The sequence below is a fragment of the Zalophus californianus genome, chromosome 3 (genome assembly GCF_009762305.2).
Source record: "Zalophus californianus isolate mZalCal1 chromosome 3, mZalCal1.pri.v2, whole genome shotgun sequence".
Taxonomy (NCBI): Eukaryota; Metazoa; Chordata; class Mammalia; order Carnivora; family Otariidae; genus Zalophus; species Zalophus californianus.
Window position 1 is genome coordinate 10,891,856 of NC_045597.1, and position 23,999 is coordinate 10,915,854.

At 43.4% G+C, this 23,999-nt stretch overlaps 1 protein-coding gene and 1 non-coding gene across 6 annotated transcripts in view; both read left to right on the forward strand.

Annotated features, from left to right (window-relative positions):
• TMTC4 (transmembrane O-mannosyltransferase targeting cadherins 4) overlaps window positions 1-23,999 on the forward strand; it is a 132,176-nt gene that overhangs the window by 80,544 nt on the left and 27,633 nt on the right. For all 5 annotated transcript variants that reach the window (XM_027590293.2, XM_027590294.2, XM_027590292.2 and 2 more), the window contains exons 3-5: window positions 342-457; window positions 1,573-1,789; window positions 7,638-7,725. In XM_027590293.2, coding sequence (XP_027446094.1) covers window positions 342-457; window positions 1,573-1,789; window positions 7,638-7,725 — 421 coding nt within the window. The remainder of the gene's footprint in view (window positions 1-341; window positions 458-1,572; window positions 1,790-7,637; window positions 7,726-23,999) is intronic.
• LOC113921174 lies at window positions 664-767 on the forward strand. The gene has a single exon (XR_003519571.1). It is a non-coding gene; the product is annotated as a U6 spliceosomal RNA (small nuclear RNA).

Here is a 23,999-nt window from a genome sequence, read left to right on the forward strand (position 1 = left end):
GAGCCAGAGCACCCTGGCCTGGGGCACCCACATCAGGAGGCTATGTCCTGGGGGAGGAGGGCAGCTATCCTAGTGTTTTAAGTAGGGTAGGGCGGGTGACCCAATTTGCATTTTGGAGAGATCAGCCTGGAGAACATGTCACAGGGCGCGGTGGACCCGCTGGGAGGCCTGGCGGTATCCTGGGGGAGAGATGATGGTGGTTTGGGCCAGGACTGGTGGGAGGTGCGGAGCAGAGGGGAATGTGCAGCTCCAAGGAAGAGCTTGCGGTGAGGGCTGAGACGCAGGATGGGGGAGGGGTCGGGACTCCTTTGTTCAGAATGCCTTCTGCTGCATTCCTGCAGGACCTCCGAGCAGAGACGCCCCTCGGGGACCTGTGGCATCATGACTTCTGGGGCAGTAGGCTGAGCAGCAATACCAGCCACAAGTCCTACCGCCCTCTGACCGTCTTGACTTTCAGGTAGGTGACGGCACGGGCTGCGTGGGATGCTGTACCAAGTTCAGTGTGATAAGCCTCCGGGTGCGGGCGGGAGTCAAGCCAGGGGATCCTGGGGGAAAATATGGTCTCACTCATATGGGTCTCCAAGAAGCACGTGCTAATCCCAGCTGTTAGGAATAGGTCACAGGAAGATGGAGAGAATGTGCATGAGGAAACCTGGCTCCAGGGCTGGCTTTGCCGGTTTGGATCCTGAAAGTGGAAGGATACAGAGAAGTGAGCATTGGTCCCTGTGCAGGATGACCTGCGCATTAGTGAAACGTTCCATATTTTGCACATTTCTTGGAGGTTGGGCCTTTGCTGGTTAACACTGGAGAAAAAGTGTGAGTCAAGGCAACTTGCGGCATCTAATGAAATTGTGGGGTTTTTTCCACTACGAAAATAATAAGGTAAAAATCTTCCTACTGTTACCAGGTCAATGTGCGGAAACAAAATTAAGCTAAAAACACTCTCGCCGCGCCCTCCGCCCCCCCCGCCGCCATTTGCGTTAGGTAGATTTATTCACCTCACCAAAATTCCCATTCGTAGCTGTTTCTCAGGTGCACTAAACACGTGTGTACAGATCTCTGTGAAGCAGAGAAATGATTATTTAGAACGGCTGGGGAGTGAGCGGCAGTCAGGAATAAGAATCCCTGACCGTGAGAACGTGTTTTGTTGGGATGGAAGGCTGATGGACGAACTATCAAGGAGTGCTTTTGTTTTTTGAATAAGCGAGTTACGGGACTATCTTAAACCCAGGTCCCTATGGGGAGCCAGGAGGAATGTGTGCTATATCATATCACCTTGGCCTTTTTAGCGCTTAAAAATCTGTCCAGTTTTCCTTTTGTTTTTCCTCTCCACATGATCTCCCACTCCTCTGAGATGCTCTTCTCCATTTTTCCCCCCTGCAGTTAATTATGCTCTCAGCCTTTCTTCAACTTTCCTCGCTTGATAGGCATTATTTATCTTGCTGTCTGTCACTTTCGGCAAACCTCCTCTTCTGCCCAGAATACTATTACTCACCAGCGTTTTCCTTCAGATGGTTTGCGTTTCCTTTTGCACACTTCTGCGCATCTGGTATGAACCCCCTTCACTTACAGGATTAACTACTATTTGTCTGGAGGCTTCCACCCCATGAGTTTCCACGTGATCAACATCCTCCTGCACGGTGGCATCTCTGTCCTCATGGTGGATGTGTTCTCCGTGCTGTTGGGCGGCCTGCAGTACACGAGTAGAGGCCGGAGGTTGAACCTGGCCCCCAGATCGTCCCTGCTGGCCGCTCTGCTATTCGCCACGCATCCGGTGCACACGGAGTGTGTAAGTAGTGTCCGTCCGTCTGTGGCGTCTGTCCTTGCGTGAGGACAAGGAGCCTGTCGTATGTTGGCTCGTTCCCTAAAACAGGCTTCCCTCAAATAGTCTTATCGCAGTAGAAGGGATACAGTGCTACACCCTGCCAGACACTTGAAACAGTTATTTGCAGATCCAACAGGTCCCTCCTGTGAAAAATGCCGAGTCCCCGGGGGGGGTGAAGACTTTGTCATCACCGTATGATCTGATCTCTGGTGATACGTTCTGTTTCCGTTATATGACCACAGTGGAAAGGGTAAATGGTGAATATTGCCTGGTTTGGGGGCCTAAAGGCCAGAAGCGAGGAACTTGTCTTCTGCAAAGGGTTGGGCGTAATTTTCCTACCTTCGCTGAGAGCTGTCTAAGGGTAGAACTTAAAAGCTCACACTGAGGAGAGGCCGGCACACTTTGACTTGCCCTGGGAAGGTGTGGTTCCCACTCCGTGCTGGGGGTTGGTCAGGAACTCCTCCCACCCTCCTTCTCTTCTTCACCGCCTGCATTCTACTCCTCCCCTTGGAAGACTCGGCCCAGGTGGCCCAGGTGATGGGGCAGAGGGTCCGAACCTTCCTGTCCTGTGGGCCGTGACTTTATTCCGTTGAGCTGCTGCTGAATGTATTTGGTACACACTGTGTTGGGATTTAACTAGGTGTGTGGGAATTTCAAGAACCACCAATCCCCACTACCATGGAACCCTTTGAAAATGAAAGTCTGCATGTTTGCTGAGGTGAAAGATTTGATTTTCGCCATTCATTCTATGAGCATGAAGTACCTAGTATAAAATACCACATGGTCCTTATTACTTCTCTGCAACAGATTTCTGCATTTCGTATGTATTTAAATCCCCACGTTTAACCAAATGTATTGAGCATCTTGAAGTGAGTTTCAAAATATTGAACAGAATTTCTGCCTTTAACGTCTGCTTTTGTTAGACTCTGTTCTTCGGTATGAAGGGGATTGTAGAGTTGTTATCACAGTCTTCTCCTAGTATCTTACCACTTTAAAGCTTTTTTAAAAAAAATTCTCATAATGTTTTACTTTAGCAAATTCAGAGGACTGACAATCTGGAAACTGTTGTAAAAGATTTTTATAGACTATTTATATGTAACTGTGACCAAATTAGAATTTGCTTCCATGTGAGTCCTCCGATGGCTTAAGTATATGTTGGGACCCAGAAATAGTGTATGCGTTGATCAGAAATAAGGGAATTTCTGGCAAAAGTACAGATTTACAGTTTGGGTCCTCATCTAATTTAGTGTGATCTTAAAGCAAAATGAAATATTTGCATTAGTAACCAAAGGAATTTTTCTAAAATTCTGATTTTAAATGTTGAGAAGTTAGGTTATGGAAAAGTTTGAAATGCCAGCAAGTATAACTGGATGCACACACCCATGCCCCAGTAAATGCAATCTGGGAAAGTGTTAACCCTAAAATTCTACATTTGAAGTATTTAAAAAGAAGCCAAGGACGGTCTGGCTGTAGGAGAGAAGGGAATATTTGAGAAAAATCTCTTCATCTCCCCCGCCCCTCCATTCCATCAAAGTCATTGAAACTCAAATTGCAAGAAAAAATTATGGGTCATTAAAATTAGCATTCTTTTTTTTTGAGATTTTATTTATTTATTAGAGAGAGAGTGCATGAGCAGGTGAAGAGGGAGAAGTGGACTCTCCACTGAGTGGGGAGCCCAACACAGGGCTCGATCCTAGGACCCTGCGATCATAACCTGAGCCGAAGGCAGACGCTTAGCTGATCAAGCCACCCAAGTACCCCCAAATTAGCATTCTTAAAACAAATAATTTGTATGTTCATCATTCATTGTTCTGGCAAATAGGGAATATTCAGTTTCCTCCTATCTACACCCACCCTGTTACCCCCATTCTACATTTAACCCAGCTTTAAAAATAAGCAGAAAGCAGGACCCAAGGAGCTAGGTGGAAGGAGAGCCCTTTGAAGCCCCCAGCCCAGTGCTGGGGAAGTAGCCCTCGGCTGTGGACTCTGGACCAGGGCCCTGCATGACAGCCCTTTGCACAGCGCCCCCAAACTGAACAGTGATCTAGAATGAGGACTGGGGGTTGGGTGGCTATTGTGCTTCTCTTTACATTTATTAAGAGAAAGCAGTGGCAGTGTGGGCCCCTCCAGGTTTTAACAATACAAATTTCTTTGTATTAAATTCATGTGTTTTGTGTCTGTACACCTTCTTGATGTTAGCATTGAGAATGTTTTTGTCCACTGCAAATAAGAACCTGAACTTCCCAGTCTTCTAGGGTGAGCAGCCACCCACTTTGCCCATTATTAAGGGGGTTCTGGGACATGGGACTTTCCACTTTAAGACTGGGACAGTCCCAGGCAAACCATGGTGCATTGTTCAGTCTTCCCACCTCCCGGTCCCCAGTGGGTAATGAAATAATTGTAATTAGTGTTTTTACTTTTCCACTGATATGAATGTCTCTCATTTTCAAGTATACCACCCAAATCACTCTGGGGTATTTGTAGGCATATAAGGCCAGGCATCCGGGGAGGGGGGAAAGCTAAAGGAGAGGTTTGCCTAGCCCCTTGACTGTGGCCATCAGGGTGGAGACCCCAAGGAAACCAGTGCCACCGTAGGTTTTCCTTTTCCTCAAAGTATTGGTAAGGATTTCAAGTTGCCTGGATTTGGTATCAAAGAGGAAAACTCAGGCCTCCTTAGGAGTTCTGTCTGGGCACAAACCCAGAGTTTAATACTGAAGGCATTAGGTAGGGAAGATTCCCCCTTTCCCTTCCTCTAATTCCTTCTTAACAACCCCTATGCAATTTGTTCCTGGTGGGGAAGCAACACTACCTGCTCTATAGATACGAGGGAATTGCAACGACTTCTCTAGAAAACCCCAATATGAGTGTTGGCGGTTACCTCTGTAGAGGTGGAAGCATTTTCCCTTCTTCCCTCCTAGGTTCTTTGGCTGGCCTCATAATTAAATTGGCATAAGACAGGTTAGTGGGAGAAAAATTTAATTTCTGGAGCCCCATAAAATGTACTGGAGCCCCATAAAAATATGAGATTCAAAGAAGTGTCCAAAGCAGGGAAGTTCTCTAAATTTGTGAAGAAATGGCAGGACAAAGGGGTTTAGGCTTGGGGTAGTGAATTAATGAAGTAACAAGGGTTGTTTATGTAGCCTTCTCGGGCCCTAAACTCCCTACTTCTGGGGATGAGGGTGCCTTCTAGCCTCCTAATAGAGGGAGGGTGCTTTTCGTAGGAGAGTTTTGTTTCCTGCTTGCAGGGGGACAAAGGATGGTCAGATCGTCCTGAGAAACTGGCTGTTTCTCAAATACCTTTAATTCAAAATAACCAATATGCCAAAGTGGCATATCTGAGGATGGCAGAGTCTGCTCCCTTTCATTTGTAAGAAAAAGAAAATAGCCTACAAAGGCTATTATAAAGACCTTTGCCTGGAAATACATGCTATGCAAATATCAGAAAAGAAAAATAAAATCTCTCTGTAGTCTTGCCCACTCCCCAAACAAGTGGACTCAGTGTTTGCTTGGACAGCCCTTAAAAATGTTTTCTCTGAAGTCTGTCTTTAATCATGATGTCAAAAATTCTTTGTAAGGACTAAATCTCTTTTTACTTTAGAACGCCTGCCATACTTTTTAAAATCTGTTTTTCTTTAATGTCGGATAATGTCATGTACATTGCTTAAACACTTGGGAGTATTTTCACCAACTAGCCAAAGAATGTTTGTTTAAAAATAAGCTTATCATGGGGGCACCTGGGTGACTCAAGTCAGTTGAGTGTCTGACTCTTGGTTTCGGCTCAGGTCATGATCTCAGGGCCATGAGATAAAGCCCCACGTTGGGCTTTGTGCTCAGTGTGGAGTCTACTTGAGATTCTCTCTCCCTCTCCCTCTGATCTTCACCCCTACACACACACACACACACGCACGCACATGCATGCTCTCTCTAAAATAAATAAATATAAATTAAAAAAATAAGTTTACTATGTTTAACGTTCATTTTAGTGCAGGTCTTTAAGTGTACCTTAGCTACCTAGATAACAGGTGGTTTAGGCTGGTTGTTTTGACCTCATCCCTGGTATTTATCCAAACACTTCCCTCCCCTCACTCATTTCAGTAAACCTTGTTTTCCGAACCCTCACCACCCCACCCCCTGCTTCTCCTGAGCCCCTTGCTTTAGGGACCCCTTTGGATAAGCTTCTCTGCATGGGTTTGGATTACTTTATGTTCTGTGAGGCTTTGGGATTCAGGGCCATCCTCGGGCACTGTAGATAGGCTCAGATGGGAGATGCCCCTCCTTTCCCTCTCGGTGTCCTGGCTTTGTCACTCACCACAGGGCCCTGGAGCTCCAGTGCCTTTTGCCCATTCCTTTCTGCCCCCACTGCTTACAGAAGCACACGTCAGGATTCTTGTGGGAACTCACAGTGAGCCCGCACCTACTGTGTGCCAGGTGCACCTACTGCGTGCCAGGCACTGTTCAGTTTGCCTGCAGCCCCGATTTTCCCGGGTCCCTGACTGAGTGAGTTGCAGGCTGGAGTATTCAAGAACTCTCATTACGTAGTCACTGCACTCATGAAGTCATTGTACTGCTTAACCCTCTGGCACATTGGCATGCTTGTTCCAGATCTGTTGAACCTTTGTTTGTCCTTAGCTTCCTTCTTGGGAGGTTTTTCCCTGTGGGTGGCATTCACAGGTTGGATTCATCAGCTCCTTCAGTCTTAACGATTGTGTGACACCTTGCATTGCCACACGCACTGCTGTCAGAAATTAATGATCAAAATGGATAATCACCTCCAGCATTTTGTATCTAGCCAGGGTAGCAGGAAATTATTGCTCAAAGGCATTCTTTTTAGCCATTGCTTGTCCACATAGTTGGGAATCAAATGTAAACATAGTAATTTCACATTGTTTAGTCTCCTACCTCCATTTATAGCTTAGTCTTTATTCTGTCCCACGTTTCATAGTATCTGTCCTTTAAGAGAAGGTAAACTTACCAGCTATTGGAGTAATACCTAGAGAATCCCAGTGAAGCTTTGGTATGTGTCACCTCCAAGTGCTGGTTAGCCAAGCGTGCTACGTAAGCCAGACTCACACTCCCGAGCGGAGTTTTCCGTCTTTCTCTGCCAGGAGATGTGTGGAGAACAGTTATTGGATGTGACATGAGACACAAATTTTACATGGCTTTGTTATCACTAAGGTAAAGAAGGAAAGGGCAGTCATGGTGGAAAGAAATGGTAGACATTTTCTGTCTTCATCTTCTTTGTCAATCACGTTCGAAGCATTCTGCTTTCCAGGTTAACGCCCCCCCCCCCCCCCCCCCGCCCCGAATCGGTTTTGGTCTTGAAGGGAAGAACAGTGGCAGAGGTAGCTTTGCATGATTGGTCCCCCGCCTTTTTCTGTTTGCCGGATGCCTTTTCACATTTACTTCCCACCTTTCCTGCATGTCTCCAATCAAATTTTCTTTACTAAATATTCTGCCCTTTGAGCTGATAACATTTTCCATTGCAAATCCGCTTGGGGGCTATCGGCAGCACAGGTGTCTGGGCTCTAGGGGGCAGGGTGCTGTGATGGGGTTCCTGCTCCCAGAACAGCTGGCGGTGCGATCCTGCCCATCCTGATCTCTCGGAAGCAACTAGCTCAAGTCTTAGTCCAAAGAGGGAAAAGAAAACCCAATTGTAAGATACGGCCACAGGACTGTTGCACAGTCATTTTAATAGATGACAGAATCTAGTAAGGTTTTTGCCTTTCATTTCTAAGAAATTTTTTATGTTTCCTAAGTTTAGGATTTTTTAAACTTCTTTTTTATGTAAATCTCTTTTTCTTCTTCTTTCAAGGTTGCTGGTGTTGTCGGCCGTGCGGACCTCCTTGGGGCCCTGTTCTTTCTGTTGTCTTTCCTTGGCTACTGTAAAGCATTTAGAGAAAGTAAGCATGATGTCTGCCTTCTTAATTTTGAGATGGGAAATTATCGGTTTATATAATTTTATCATTTTGAGAGAACGTGGGCCAAAAGTTCTCTCTTCAGATACGTGTTTACTCCATTGCGTTTTTAATAATACAAAGTTCATACATTCGCGTTCACACGGGAGCCTTCTAGGGTGGTGAAACCAAGAGTTCAGCTGTGATTGATTTTTGTCATTTTATTTGCACTAAAATTGCAGGGGAAAAACACTTTGGTTTATTCTTTATTGAAACCTCTCCGGGAGAAAAATAGAAAAAGTCTAAAATGAATGAATAGCTGTGGCTATGGACCTGAATTATGAAATTTTTGGTTTTGTCATTGGTATCAATACGAACAAAGAAAGTCCTTGTTGCTGGAGTTGAAATGGCTCATTGAGTGTGTGTGTTGGGGTGGGGGGGCGCGGAGGAATGGCTTGGGGCGGCACAGCAGGTGCATTGACTGAGACGCCGCAGAATCCCCATATGATTCTGCTCAGTGTATGGATTCCAGTCACCCCCAAGTCAAGTTGGACCTTCCCAGTTGCTTTATCGTAGACACTGGATGTGATGAATTCAGCTTATGTACCTGGCATGCCTGCAAGCTCCAGCAAAAGTTCTACACTCAGTTTCTGGTACCTGGAGAGGTCAGAAGTGTATGGATTGTAGAACTCTCCTTGTATCTCACAGGCAATGATTTCTCTTTGAGGGGAGGGTACAAGAGGGAGGGTGAGTGGGTTGGTTTCCTCCGGAATGTTGGAGTGGAGCCTTTGAAGCAGAAGTGCACGTGGACCTTGGCCTGCTTGAGGCTTTTCCACAGAGTTTCTCAAAGCTCTGGTGTGGTCCAGGCTGCCAGGCCTTTCATATCATTGTCATATACTAATACTTGTACTTTGGTTTCTCCCGTGGATTTATCTCTTATTGATAATGAAGAGCAGACCTCTCATTCAGAATTTCATTCAGTGAATGAAATCTGAATCTCATTCAGTGCTGGGGCTGGTGAAATGGAAATGTCAGGGTTACTAAATGAAGGGACCCAGGAGCCACATCCAGCCTGCTACCCCTTCTCATGTGGCCCGCAAGCTAAGAATGAGTTTTTTCCAAGTATGCATTGAGCTATCTAATTTATCTAAACTATCTAATTTAATGGCTACTGCAGCAAATTTTAACAGTGATTTTTACATATTTTTTTTACTTTTTTTCCATAATTAAACTTCCACAACACCTTGCAACCATGAGTATTCAAAAGAAATTTTTTTAAAAAATCACATTTTATAGATCTTAAACTCGTCTTCAGCATTTAGCTCAAAGGTCTCACTGTGCTCAAAAAATCGTTCTCCTGCAAAACTCATCAGCTGAAGGTTTCTATCCCGATAGTGAAAAGACGGTCTTGGCCGGCGCATGGTAATTCCTTTCTCATTTGGCTGAACGGCAGCCAGCGGAAGGCTCAGACTGGTGGGGGTGGGAGGAGGGACGCGAGGGCTAACTGTCCCCAGCGCGAGAAGGCACCTGAAGCTTGATGGGAGAGCGGAACTGGAGAGGCTTGAGGGAAGGGTCCAGGCTCTGTATCCGGTCAGAGTCCGTGCTGGAGGAACAGGAGGAGGAATGCTTGTCATGCTCGTGGCGCTGGTGCATCTTTTTATGAGCTTTCTTCATTTTCTTCCCCATTTTCTTGTCCATCACTTTCCTGGTCCTACCAGGCCATGTGCTGAGGGATTCACAGGGGGCATGCCCAGAGTAGGTGCTGGGTGAGGACCACGGGGCTGGTATCCTGGATACCCTAGTTGTCGCACCAGAGGAGGGGGCGCACCCTGGGTCAGGGGAGCCGGAGTCCCCTGGGGAGCCACTGGGAGAGTTGCAAAGAAGCCTGGAGAACAGGCGGGATTGGCAGGCGGTGGATGGGCAGGATGGGGGCCTCCGGGGATCGGGCCGTGGCTGCCCGGCCCGGGGATGCCGCACATAACAGTGTTTCGGCTGCCTGTGCTTGACTCGTCCTCAGCTCTCTGCTTTTTATACTTTTAAATGGGAAATAAAAAACGATAATAACCTTTTGTGACATGTAAAAAGTGACATGAAATTCAGATTCCAGTGTCCGTATATACAGTTTTATTGAAACAGGCACACCCATTTATTTTCATTTTGTCTGTGGCTGCTTCGGCCCTACAATGGCAGAGTTTCTCAGCGTCCCTACAGACCAGCTGGCCTCAAAGCCTGAGACGCTTCCTGCCTGGTCCTTTGCAAAGTTTGCCCAGCTCTGAGACAGGTGATTCCCACGGTAGCTGTCACCGTCTGAGTGATTCCAAAACTTTTTTTAGTAATGATTAACAGGGGTTTCCAGCAGTTTTTATTTAGGAACATACATGACTTTGCTGTTAATATAATAGCTGCCATTTCTTGGCCATCTACGGGCACATGTATATATACGTATATATATTTTTTTCTCATTTAATCACGTAACAATCTTTAAAGTAGGTGGAATTACTTTCCCATTTTTCCAGATGTTGCAGTAACTTTGTTGAGGGTCACATAGCTATTTATGGCAGAACTGGGTTCACACTGGAGTCTAACTCACTGGAGTCTAACTCACTTCAAAGCCAAGGCCAGCTGCCTCGTGCTCATCTGCTTCCCTGTACTCATTGGACCGATGAGGCAAAGTTTATCAAAACCATCATGAAAAATAACCGGGGGGGGGGGCGGTGCACCTGTGTGGCTCAGTTGGTTGGGCGTCCGACTCTTGATTTCGGCTCAGGTCATGATCCGAGGGTCGTGAGATGGAGCCCCCTGTCAGGCTCCACCCTCAGCCGGAGTTTGCTTGGAATTCTCTCTCTCTGTCTCCCTCTGCCCCTCCCCAAACCCCCTCCCCACATGCACTCTCTCTCCCTCTTAAATAATAAACAAACAAACAAACCAGGAGGCACATTCAATTCTGTTAAATTGTTAAAATATTAGGCATGATAATGGCATCACAGGTATGTTTTAAAAAGCAATCCTTTTCTTTTAGAAACACATGCTGAAATATTTATGGATGAAATGGTATAATGTCTGGGATTTACTTCAAAATAATCTGAGAGGAGGAAGGAAGCATGTTGTCAGATTAGCCAGAAGTCGGTAATTATTTAAGCTAAGTTAGGGGACATAAAAGTCACTATAGCCATATCCCCACTTTCGTATGTTTTTTGTTTTTTAGAATAGTTGGTTTTTTTTTTTAAAGGCCAGGTGAGTTATCAGATTAAGAATCAACAGATTTTGATGACATACTTTTTTAATCTTTAAAACATTGGGTTTATCTCAGACAACTAGACAATATACTCCTTAGAATTTTTTTCCTCCCAACATTACATGAAACAAGTGAATGGTTAATGACTTGATATTTTTGTTATGGAATTGGGAGGGAAAATTTAAAATCAAACTGTAATAATATAATTTAACAATTAAACATGAAAACCTCAAAATATTAGAATAGGCAACTAGAATAAATTTACAAAATTTTTGAGACAAAAGAATGCAGTTGATAAATAAGTAATAAGCCAGACAGTAACTGTGAACTCATTTCCCAATTTTTTAAAAAAGGTACCTTTTCTAAAATTTAAACAGTTGAAAGACTCTACTTCCCGCCCCCTCCCCCACTGCCTCCTCTCCAGCCCTTTGCCCACATGGGACCATCCCTGAGGCCTGGCGCTCTGCCTCTCCCCAGGTCTCTGTAGGTTTGGAAGACAACCATTTAGAAGGTTGAACGGCATCTCCTTCGTTTTATCTCCCTCCCTACGACTCCTGGGTGGTGTTCCTCCCCACGGTGAATGTTGGTGAGGCCACTTCACCACACTGTCTGCTCTCAGGATTCTGAAAGAGTCTCTAACACAGTCTGCCTTTCAAGAAGTGCCATCCTAAGGTGAAAATGCACAGGGACCAGATTCCTCTCTTGTGACTTTTTAATGTCCTGGATACCAGTGGGAGTTCCCTAGCAGACGCGAAAAGCAAAGCATTAGTTCTATTATTTAAACTCCAGTAGACTTTTCCCCCTTATTTTTATTGTGGTAGAATAGACATAACATACAAGTGACCATTTTAACCATTTTTCATGTACCAGTTGAGCACACTAAATACATTCCCCTTGTTTTGTAACCATCACCACTGTCCATGTCCAGAACTTGTTCATCCTGCAAAACTGAAACTCTGCATCCATTAAACAGTAACTCCCCATCCCCACCGTCCTTAGCCCCTGGCAACCACCATTCTGCTTTCTGTCCATGAATTTAACTGTTCTAGGTACCTCATGTAAGTGGAATCATACAACATTTCTCCTTTTGTGTCTGGCTTATTTCGCTGAGCATAACATCCTCAAGGTTCTCTATGCTGGAGCGCGTGTGTCAGAATTTCTTTCAAGGCTGAATAATTCCATTGTATGTATATACCACATCTCATTTGTCTGTTTATCTGTCAGTGGGCATTTGGGTTGTTTCTACCTTTTGGCTCCTGTGAATAATGCTGCTTTGAACATTGGTGTACCCAATAGATTTCCTTTTAACCCTTACTTTTTTTCTACAAAAAGATTTAGGCAGGGTTGTAAACTCTTCCAGCACAGGCTGTGTTGTTTGGATGTTCTAGGTATTTATAGTTATATACCTTGAACATCCATGGAGAAACTGTCCATAGTTTGGGGTGGGTTGGGGCGGACCTGTGAGATTTTTCACTCACGGTCCCTCCTCCATCCCATCCTGTACAGGCTGAACGTGGGGCAGATTGTCTTGGAGCATCTGTTCTCGGAGCATCTGTTCTCTCAAACCGACGGCTCTGCTAAGACACAGCCATAGAGTGACCCCAGTGGCCCCAGACTGTACCAGGCTCACTCAGAACTTGGTTATACCCAACCACTCTGCACCCCCTTTTGTTACCATTATTTTATCATACTGAGATAAAACCACCAGTTTTCTTGTGACTCACCGTGTTTCTGATACAGCAGAGAGGTTGGGAACAGCTGAATAGAACAGCTTCCAGTACGGAGAATATTGGTGGTAACTTTTCTTCCTGAGACTGAAAGCTAACTTAGCAATAAGCCATGTCCAGCTCTTCCTGGGGTTGAGACCTCCCTATCATGATCATAAAATTCCTGAGGACACATGGCGCCAGGGATCTGGTGGGGGAGCGGGGGGAGAGGGGAGGAGTGCACCTGCCCCAGCCACAAAGCACATCATGTGGCTTTTCCATAAGACTGGATCCCAATGGGAGTGGGAGAGGGAGAGGGGGCCCATTTACTACTCACTCCCTTGCTCATTTCAGACATTGGTACTTCATGTTCTTCAGTTGGCAAATCTGAATTTGCAATTACAGAAGATATAATTTATCAGTCGTATTTTTCCTAAAGAAAATTAAAAATTAAATCTGTTGGCCTTTCCCGAAGACAAAGAGGACTCTAAAGTTTCATGAAGAATCATTTTATTAATTTCAACATATCCCTGCCTTAAAAGAATCTATTCCTTATTCTGAGTGCATGTCAAAGACGTCAGAAGTGTTTTTTGAAGAAAATCTAAATGTTGATAAATTTAACATGTGGGACACAAAATTTAAGAGATAGACTAAAACTTCTCACTACTTCTAAAGATTACTTCGGTGAAATAATGAAAAAACTATCAGGAGACTAAAAGTTCTTCTGTCAAGTGAACTGATACATTTATTAGCCTCCTTTAATGTGGAGTATTCTCACAGAACGGAACAAAACTAAAGACATCTTACATTCTTTTCTTAGTTCCTTTAGCATTGATCATTTTTTTTAAGATTATTTATATGTTTGAGGGGTACCTGGGTGGCTCAGTCATTAAGCATCTGCCTGCTTGTGTTCCCTCTCTCACTGTCTCTCTCTCTGTCAAATAAATAAATTTAAAACAAAAGATTATTTGTACGTTTGAGAGAGAGAGTGCACAAGCAGTAGTAGAGGGAGAGGGAGAAGCAGGCTCCCCGCTGAGCAGGGAGCCCGATGCGGGGCTCGATCCCAGGACCCTGGGATCATGACCTGAGCCGAAGGCAGACGCTTAACAGACTGAGCCACCCAGGTGCACGTAATACTGACCTTTTTATTTCACAGTGTACATATTTTGATATATGCATCTGTTTTGAATTCACTTTAAATTACAAAATTATTTCCGAGAGCCATCTTTACAGAAGATACATTTTTTAATAAAGCCTTTGGAAACTGATACCAAAGGTAAAAGTGCTCTCATGTGTGATGACTTTTCAACAAATACATTGATTCTTGAGAAACGTGCAGTATACTCCAGCCCTAACGGAACTGTGTTAACTGTAGTAGCGATAATGACCTTTCTTTTTTGGTCGTAGCATTCTTTTGACATTTATAGATTTGCTTTAAAATGGGAAGGAGATTGTTGGGCCTTTAATGTGATGTGTGTAAATGTTTTCCAGAAAGTTAACCAGGAAATATTTAATGTTTGCACACAGATAGCAGTGGTAGATGTGGCTTCTACGGAGAGCCTTTTAAGAATATGAATAGATTGGGGCGCCTGGGTGGCTCAGTCGTTAAGCGTCTGCCTTCGGCTCAGGTCATGATCCCGGGGTCCTGGGATCGAGCCCCGCATCGGGCTCCCTGCTCGGCGGGAGGCCTGCTTCTCCCTCTCCCACTCCCCCTGCTTGTGTTCCCTCTCTCACTGTGTCTGTCTCTGTCAAAGAAATCAATAAAAATCTTTAAAAAAAATATATGAATAGATTTTCATTAGGTTGAAGTTACTTAGAACAGAAGACAAATGGACCAATTAGGAGGTCTTTGAAGAAGTGTTGACCTCTTGTCTACAGCACCCCGTCACACACAGACACCTTCCCAGGATCTGTTTTCTTGTTCACTTGAACCTCCCTTCAGGAAAAGGAAAGAGTAGATTAAAATGAAGCCTGTGGCCCTAATTCCAGACTGGAATGGTCTTTTACAGTCCCTGTCAGCTTATTCAGCCATTGGAAAATGTAAAGCTAGGAGGTTGCCCCTCTCCGTGCATCCAGCCTCAGGGTCTTGACCCTGAAAGTTATTATTGGCTGTGGTCTTTTGTGTCCTTTCTGTCCTCTGATTGTATCCACCTGCCCAGGTAGGCTTTGAGTTACAGATCATGATCATATTTTTTTCTTGTGAGTTTAAAGTAGGTGGTTGAAAACATCCATCCCTCAGTCTGCACTCTCCATCATTCTGAGTTGGTTTTCACTGCTCTTTTCAGTTCCCATGTATTGTTTTCACATCACAGAGTATGGAGGGCATGATTGAATTCTGCCTCCCGAGTTCCTTGCAGGTCTGGATGCACAGAGCAACCTGGATTTGAAAGAGAAAGGCTTACACTTGGTTATTAGCTTACTGGGGGGAAGCCCCATGTCTGAAACAGCAGTTCTATGATCCCCCCCCCCCGCCCCAACGGCTCTGTGCCCTGAGCAGATACCCCGCCCTGCGCCCCCCCCCCCCGGCCCTCCTCACATCAGACAGCCCCCTTTGCTCTGCCAGCCACCCCTCCCCTCCTATCTCTCAAATGCCCCTTTGTTTCATTATCCACACCACGACCACCCCCCCCAGGACTGGTGCCCATGAAGTTTGCTAGTTTCTGTTGACAGAGGCACTATGGTTTCAGCCACTTTTCTGTGTTTCAGATTTTCCATACTCCTTTTTAACATACTAAGAATAGAAACTAATTCTTTGTTTATGGAGAACAACTCTCTGGAATAATCCTTACACATCATGTTAAGGTTCAACTTCATACCTATGGTGGCTAAGAGTCTTTTTAAAGAGGGGCAAGACTCATATACTAATAATAGCTGTGCAGAGAAGAAGCAGTCTGAACAGGGGCGTCTGGGGAGCTCAGTCGTTGGGCATCTGCCTTCGGCTCAGGTCATGGTCCCAGGGTCCTGGGATCGAGGCCCACATCGGGCTCCCTGCTCGGCGGGAAGCCTGCTTCTCCCTCTCCCACTCCCCCTGCTTGTGTTCCCTCTCTCGCTGTGTCTCTCTCTGTCAAATAAATAAATAAAATCTTTAAAAAAAAAAAAAAAACACTCTATGCAAAAGTAATTCTTGTAAGGCATCCATGGTAACACTTTTTCTGATTCTATTCTAGACTAGCATAGAGGCTTAATAATTTTGGTCGTCCATTCTTTCACCAATAATCAAACATTAAGGGTGTCCTTTGTACCAGCTCCTGTGTCCTGTGTTGGGGATACAAAAACTAGAAGGTCACAGTCTGTGCCTCAGAGGGCTTACAGTCTAGTATATTTTGATTAAAATAAAGCTGTCAGTATTCACAATGCTCAAGGAGTAGAATGTTCTGGTTTTCCATACTTCCTTGTTAGCTCTTTCCTTCCTGTACGCAACTTGCCCTGGGCACTCAGTAAGTAGTTCCTTCTTGTCATAGTGCATTTAGGCAGCATTGATGACTATGGCCTCTGTACTGTTAATTTCTTTTTTTGTTTGTTTCCCTTGGAATGTGCATCTCCTTTTTTTTCTTTGAGATATAATTGACCTATCACGTTTTATTAGTTTTATGTATACAAAACAACGATTCAATATTTGCATATATTGTGAATCAATCACCATGACAAGTGTAGTTAGCATCCATCACCACATGTCGTTACACATTTATTTTCTTGTGATGAGAACTTTTGAGACCGACTCTCTTAGCAACTTTCAAATATACAACGCAGTGTTGTTAACTCTAGTCACCATCCTGTACATTCCATCCCCAGGGTTTGTAACGGCATTTTTATCTTTTGGCTGCGCACCTTCACCCTCCTCTGGCGACCACCAGTCTATTCTATCTGAGTTTGGTTTTTAATTCTACATCTGAGTGAGATCATGCAGTATTTGGTTTTTTTTTTAAAGATTTTATTTATTTATTTGAGTGAGCAAGAATGAGAGAGAGAGAGAGCATGAGAGGGGGGAGGGTCCGAGGGAGAAGCAGACTCCCCGCTGAGCAGGGAGCCCGATGCGGGACTCGATCCCGGGACTCCAGGATCATGACCTGAGCCGAAGGCAGTTGCTTAACGAACTGAGCCGCCCAGGCGCCCAGATCATGCAGTATTTGTTTTTCTCTGACTTATTTTACTTAGCATAATGCCCTCAAGGTCCAAACATGTCACAAATGGAAGGATTTCCTTCTTTTTTATGTCTGAGTAATATTCCATTCTGTTTATGCTGTGCATATATACATATATGTACACACAGTATGTATTTTATATATATACTGTATGTCTTGTATGTAATATACTGTAGTATTATATACTATAGTGTAATATGTTATACTATGTTACAGTATTACATCGTATATAGTAATATACCATAGTATATAGTATATAGTAATATGCCACAATATTCCATAGTATTATAGTATATATGCTGTATATTTTATAGTAGAGGAACATATATATAATATAGAGATAGTAGTATATATGTATATAAAAACAATTGTATATATGTATGTGTATAAGACAGTTTTTCTTTATTCCATTCATCCGCCAGTGGACACAGGTTTTTTTCATGTGTTGGCTGTTTTAAATAATGTAGTGAACATGAGGGTGCAATATCTTTTTGAGATAGTGAGTTCATTTCCATTGGTAAATACCCAGAATTGGAATTGCTGGATCATATGGTAGTTTTGTTTATGCTGCTAATTTTTCTTTCATCTCTGTTAAATTTCCTTCAGTCCAACAGAGCAGAGCGGTTGATACTAATGGACATTCAGGTGTATATTTTTTTCATTTGGACTTTGAGATATATTAATAGTCACTCATTTTTTGTTTTCCCCTGTCTCGTCAGTGTGGATTGTACAAACAGCCGAGGAATAAACGCATGCGGTAAACACATTGTCATGGCGATGGCGAGTCCTTGTGCCAGGCCCTCATGTTATCCGCATGTTTGTAAGTGTTCCACTGAGAATCAGAGCTCCATTGTGGTAGAAGTTCAGTCCAGTATTTATTGGATGCAAATAATAATGCTATTTATTGTTTAAACTTAAGGTTTAAAAGTGACCTGGTCTTTGTTCTTTTGGGATCTGAACATAAATTCAAAGAAAGGCCTAGCATCAGGTACATGGAAACTTGTAGTTCAAGAAAGGTTTTTAATATATTTTATAAGGGAACAAAACATTGAGTACTCTGAAATTAGTGGTTTTAACTAGTTAAAAAGCTCTTTCAAAGGATACATTTCTTTTTGATAACCTCATTAGCTTTCTTTATAGATGCAGTGTCTGTAGGATAAAGCTTAGGACAATTTTTAACTGCCAGAGTTTATTTAACAAGCAATTCTGTGCTAACCTCTAGAATCCTTGCATTTTCTGAAAATAAAAAAAAAAGTACTCATATAACATTTCTGTCTGCTTTTTTTTTTTTTTTTTTTTTTGTGGTGTGGTGCTTAGAATATCTCCATGCAGATCTTTTGCAAGAGGATCCTTTTTAAAAAAGTAAATGTCCTTATGAGGGAAACCATACCTTTTTTTTTTTTAAGATTTTATTTATTCATTTGAGAGACAGAGTGAGCTAGAGAGAGAGAGAGAGCACAAGAGCAGGGGCAGAGGGAGAGGGAGAAGCAGGCTCCCCTGTTTAACAGGGAGCCCGATGTGGGGCTCGATCCCAGGACCCTGGGATCATGACCCAAGCTGAAGGCAGATGCTTAACTGAGCCACCCAGGTGCCCCAGAAAACCATACTTTTTCTTCAAAAAAGAAAAACATCGTCGATAAAGTTGACGGTGCACTGGTCATCATTTCTGCATGCCCGAAACAAAAAGTGTTATTCTTATGATGAGACATCTTGTCAACATTGACATCTCCTTTAAAGCCTAGTATTTTCGATTGAAAGATAATCTCTCTGCACAGTAAACATGGTAGACTAGCCAAAACAATTTCTCTCTCTTTTTTAAGATTGTATTTATTTATTTATTTATTTATTTGAGAGATTGAGACAGAGAGGGAGACAGGGAGCATGAGCAGGGAGGAGAGGGAGAAGCAGGCTCCATCCCAGGACCCCGGGATCATGACCTGAGCTGAAAGCAGACGCTTGACCAACTGAGCCACCCAGGCGCTCCACAATTTCTCTTTTAAACAAATAACTTAAAATACTTGTTTCATGGGAGTGAGGACTAACAAGAGAAATTTATAAATTTTTTTAATCTTTCTTTTAAAAGCTTTTATCTATTTATTTGACAGAGACACAGCGAGAGCGGAAACACAAGCAGGGGGAGTGGGAGAGGGAGAAGCAGGCTTCCTGCTGAGCAGGGACTCCCCCCCCCCATGCGGGGCTCGATCCCAGGACCCTGGGACCATGACCTGAGCCAAAGGCAGAAGCTTAGCGACTGAGCCACCCAGGCACCTCGTAATAAGAGAAATTTAATTAGTTCATTTATGGTGGGCAGGAGAGAACCTTTTTAAGAGGGGAACGAATTTGCTACATACCAAGAACAACCATTTGAAATTCTAAGCTATTACAAAAGACAAGGTCCCAAGTATTAGTTGTGCAAGTCCTTAAACTGCTGTATTGCTGTCCTTATGGTAGTTCAGGCAGTTAAATAAAGTAGGATAACTCTGACTTTTGGGGCATCGTGTCCTCACATTTTCATTCTGATTTAAGACATCTGTTTTTCTTTGACTTAGAATCATGCAGCTCTAAAAAAAATAAAATAAAATAATAACAGGTGACTGTGTAACTCCCATAGCCTAGGACTCTTGCTTCTAGATTTGGGGTCCTTGCCGACTGAATTCTGACGGTGGTATTCACGTGTATTTTCATTTCTCTGCCTTCGTGTTTCTCTGGTTCCTGCATTGCTTGATTTCCCCCCAGACGGGCTGGTGTTTGAGAACGGCCACGTCTGACGTCTTTCGTTCGGCAGGGGTAAGCACGGCCTGGCTGGCCCCGACTTTTGGAACGGGAGCCTGCTGCTCCTTGTGTCGCGCTGGCAGAGGGAGTCGGGGCCACCTGTCGGGGTGGCGTGGTTCCCACACACAACACGGCGTGCCAGTTTCGAGGCAGTAGGGATGCCAGGCATTGAGCGGTGAACAGGGTAGCTCGTACAATGTCATGCTTTTTCTGAAAGAAGATCTTCCCCCCACCCCAGAAAGTAGTGCCAAATCCAAGGCACACGCTTCATTAAATTGATTACATCTGTTGGCACTTGTGGGTGTTAGCACTGACAAGTGTGTTTCTGTTCGTGCATTTTGGGGTGGGGTTTTTTCCCCCCTCTGCTCCCTCCACAACATTAGCCTTTGCCTCCATTTATCTACGTGGTTGTATTGTCTTAGATGCTGCAGGGATATAGTGAAACAGGGAAAACATTTTCTAAGCCAGTTTATTAAGTTCTGGATCATAAACTGTTGATGTTTGCTAACGCTGCATAATTATCCTGGAGCAGGCGGTCTTCCGTGATGAGAGATGTCACATGGTGTAAGAATGGTTCTTTTCTTCTTCCCCTGGGTCACTGGTGATTACAATTTAGCAGACTGGATGCAGATGAGACAGAGAACTCTGGGTACATGCAACATCCCGAGATGCTTGTGGGTAGCTGCATCCCAGTTAGAATTCCCTACTTGGGGAAGGTTTTTTTGAATAAAAATATTCATAAGTGCAACTGCACTGGAGGTGACATCTGGCTCTCAGGATTTATTGTTACTGTTTCTAACAGCTCTAAATTTAAAATTAACAATTTTTGCTGTACCTTTTTATTATTCCTTATGTAATTTTACAAAATTTAATTCCAGTGTAATTGACATACAGTGTTATATTAGGGTTATGTCATTTTTAAAAATTTTTTTTTAAAAGATTTTTTTCATCTCACAATGGAGATTTTTCCCATCGTGAGGAGATTTCAAGACATTAAATTAATGTCAAATGAAAAGATGTGACTTCTGGCTGTATTTGTTCACATGGAGCACATTATTAACTTTTTGGTATATAAATTACATATCATAATTGCATAAGAAATATGGTAATATAATAAGACTTCTGGTAGACATAGAAATGAAACTTGATTCCTCAAATCTTTGTTGAGTGCCAGCTGTATCACAGGTAGCCTATCATTATCTGTTTCAGCTGTACTATTAAAATGCCCAAACTTGGAGATAAAAGAATGGCTTGCATTGGTTACTAAATAAGAGTGTACTCACAAAAATGCAAAGTTCAAATTCATCTAGATATGCTATATCTTGGCAACTATTAGCATTGGTCACCTTGACAAATCAAGACTCAAAAAAATTTTTAATCTGGAGAATTACACAGGTAAAAACTATGCTAGCGCAGGTCATATTACCAGAAGTCTACTAGACTGGGCTCAGAACCAGTTTCCCCATTGAGTACTTAATTTTTATAAGGCCTTTCTTGACCAGCCCTGTACCGGAAATACTCTCAGTGCTGTGTACATTGGCCTTTGTTTATCATGCACATGCATACCACAATTTGTAAAGAGAACCCCTTTGATTTATATGTAATTATTGAAAAACAGTTAAATTAAGCTTTCCTGTTTGAATTTTGGAAAAAGTGAAGTGTTTGTGCGTGTCTAATCTTACGACTCCCAATAATGTCAAGTGGCTAATCTGGTAGGAGTTGCAGGAGAAAGAGATTTAAACAGGCAAACTCACTTCATATTTTCTGAGTTTTCGAAGGCAGACTTGGAATACAAACAAAGCCACGTGCAGATCATTTCATCTGTGAACTGGGTCTCTGAGTACATGGTATAGACACTAAGAAAAACAGCATGAGCCATGCATGTAATTTTTTTTTTTAGATTTTTATTTATTTATTTGACAGAGACACAGCGAGAGAGGGAGCCCAAACAGGGGGAGCAGGAGAGGGAGAAGCAGGCTTCCCACTGAGCAGGGAGCCCTATGTGGGGCTCGATCCCAGGACCCTGGGACCATGACCCAAGCCAAAGGCAGATGCACAACGACTGAGCCACCCAGGCGCCCCCATGCGCATAATTTTTAAATGGTTAGTAGCCACATTATAAAAAGACACAGGTTAGATGAATTTTAACTACACTTTTAGCCAAATATACCAAAAATATAATTTCAATATGTAATAATCAGTATAAAAATTATGAAATATTTTATATTCCTTTTTTTAATACTGAGTCTTCCAAATCAGGTATGTATTTTATACTTACATCTCACTAGGGACTAGATAGATTTCAGGTGCTCATCAGCTAGAACGCCTACTCCTCTGGACAGTGGCGGTCTCGAATTCAGTTTTCTGAATGTGAGGCCATCACTGGGTTTTGTAACTGATGACTGAAATTTTGCCTTTGATCAGAAATTGCCACTGTTGAGAAGTGGCATAATACTTAATCATCACTGTCACTGAAGAAATTTCTTCAGCAAAGAAACATTCGCTCTCACACGTCTTTTACCAGACATGTCTGCACAAAATCAAAAGCATAAGAGATAATTACAGAGTGGTACTCTTCCCAAAGAATCATGATAGAGGATTTGAGAGGTGTGGGGTGTCCAGGTCCCTTGCTGAAATTTGGGGTTTGAGAAGTGTGATAAAATTATGGGGTGAGCTTAGGGAGAAGATTATCAGTAAATCTGAAAGCTGTGTTTTCTATATAAGTTATTTTTCTGTATTCAGTGAAATCTCTGATTTAGCCATCTAAGGAGAAAACCATTTTAAATTCCAGACAAGTGGAACATGAGACCATCACTTCCACATCTCTGTACTAATTTAACTTTGTGTTAATTGAGTGCTTCAAGAGCCATCCTTTGGGTGTTTTAATGGAGGACCTGGGGATTTTTTTTCCTATCCAAAGCCACTGGTCCATGGTGGGGGGAAATTCATCCAGGTTACACAGTCAAGTAAAATACAAGCTAATTCAGTTTTTCTAGGAGGGAATGTAAAATGATCAAGGGACCTTTTTCCTTAAATTTTTTTTTTTTAGAGTAAGTTCTTTACCCAATGTCGGGCTTGAACTCACAACCCCGAGATCAAGAGTTGCATGCTCTACGACTGAGCCAGGCAGGCGCCCCCAAGGGACCTTCTTTACATGTTAAGAACAGGGAGCATTATACTGGGAAGTCCTGTTATGTTTCATGAAGAGTTCCAAGCACAGATTGTGGGAGTCAGGAAGCTTAGAAAAACCCAATCCAGGCTTTGGGGAGAGGTCTGTCTGGTTCCTAGTGAACCACCACACCTAATGCTTCATGGACGTGGAAGGGGCAGGCAGAGGCAGGGGCCCACAGCACATCTCCCACTCCGGCCTGGAGTAGATCCTGTTGTGAGGGGCCTCCCTAAGGGACATGGGAGCCAGGCTGGGGGTCATTTACTCCCTTTATCTGTGGAGGAGACCCCTCCTGGTAGTACATGAGTTCATTTATAATTAAAGGTACCTATTTATGAGTGCTGTGAATTGTGCAAGACAGTTGAATCACAGATCTGTACCTCTGAAACAAATAATACATTATATGTTAAAAAAAAAAAAAGGCAGAAGAAGATGGCAGGAGGGGAAGAATGAAGGGGGGTAAATCGGAGGGGGAGATGAACCATGAGAGACTACGGACTCTGAAAAACAAACTGAGGGTTCTAGAGGGGAGGGGGTGGGGGAATGGGTTAGCCTGGTGATGGGTATTAAAGAGGGCACATACTGCATGGAGCACTGGGTGTTATACGCAAACAGTGAATCATGGAACACTACATCAAAAACTAATGATGTAATGTATGGTGATTAACATAACATAAAAAAAAAAATCTAAAAAAAAGAAGGTGCCTATTTACCTACCAGCTGCTAATATGAGAAAATCCTGAGAGTGGTTTGATACAGACTCAGGAAGACGTGTGATGGGAGAAACGCTCAATGGACCATACGTCCACCAGCATGGAGAGGACAAGCCTTAAGGGTGGCATCTGCCATCCATCTCCATCACGTGTCAGAAGGCACGGTGCATTGTGAGCTGTGGTCACCTCCATTCAGCCAGCTGGACCCCTGGGCTGTGCAGCGAAACTTGCAAAGCCTTTCCTAAAATCATCATTCAAAAGGAGCTAACCAGGGTGTTAGCTTTAGGGTTGTTTTGGCCATGATTTTATGTAAATGCTTTGGTGTCTAGGATGGCATCTGCTTTGATGCCGTTTGCTGATGATCACTAGCAAATCCCCCCCAAAAATTGTAAGTTCTCATAAATATGTAAACACTCAAATACACTCATTAGTTTAAGGGGGTTGGTTCTTTTGGCTCGTAATTGTATTCTTTCAGTTTCACATCTGTGGAATGTCATTAATTTCTGCAAGTGAAATGACCCTTCGCTGGCTTGATGAGACTCC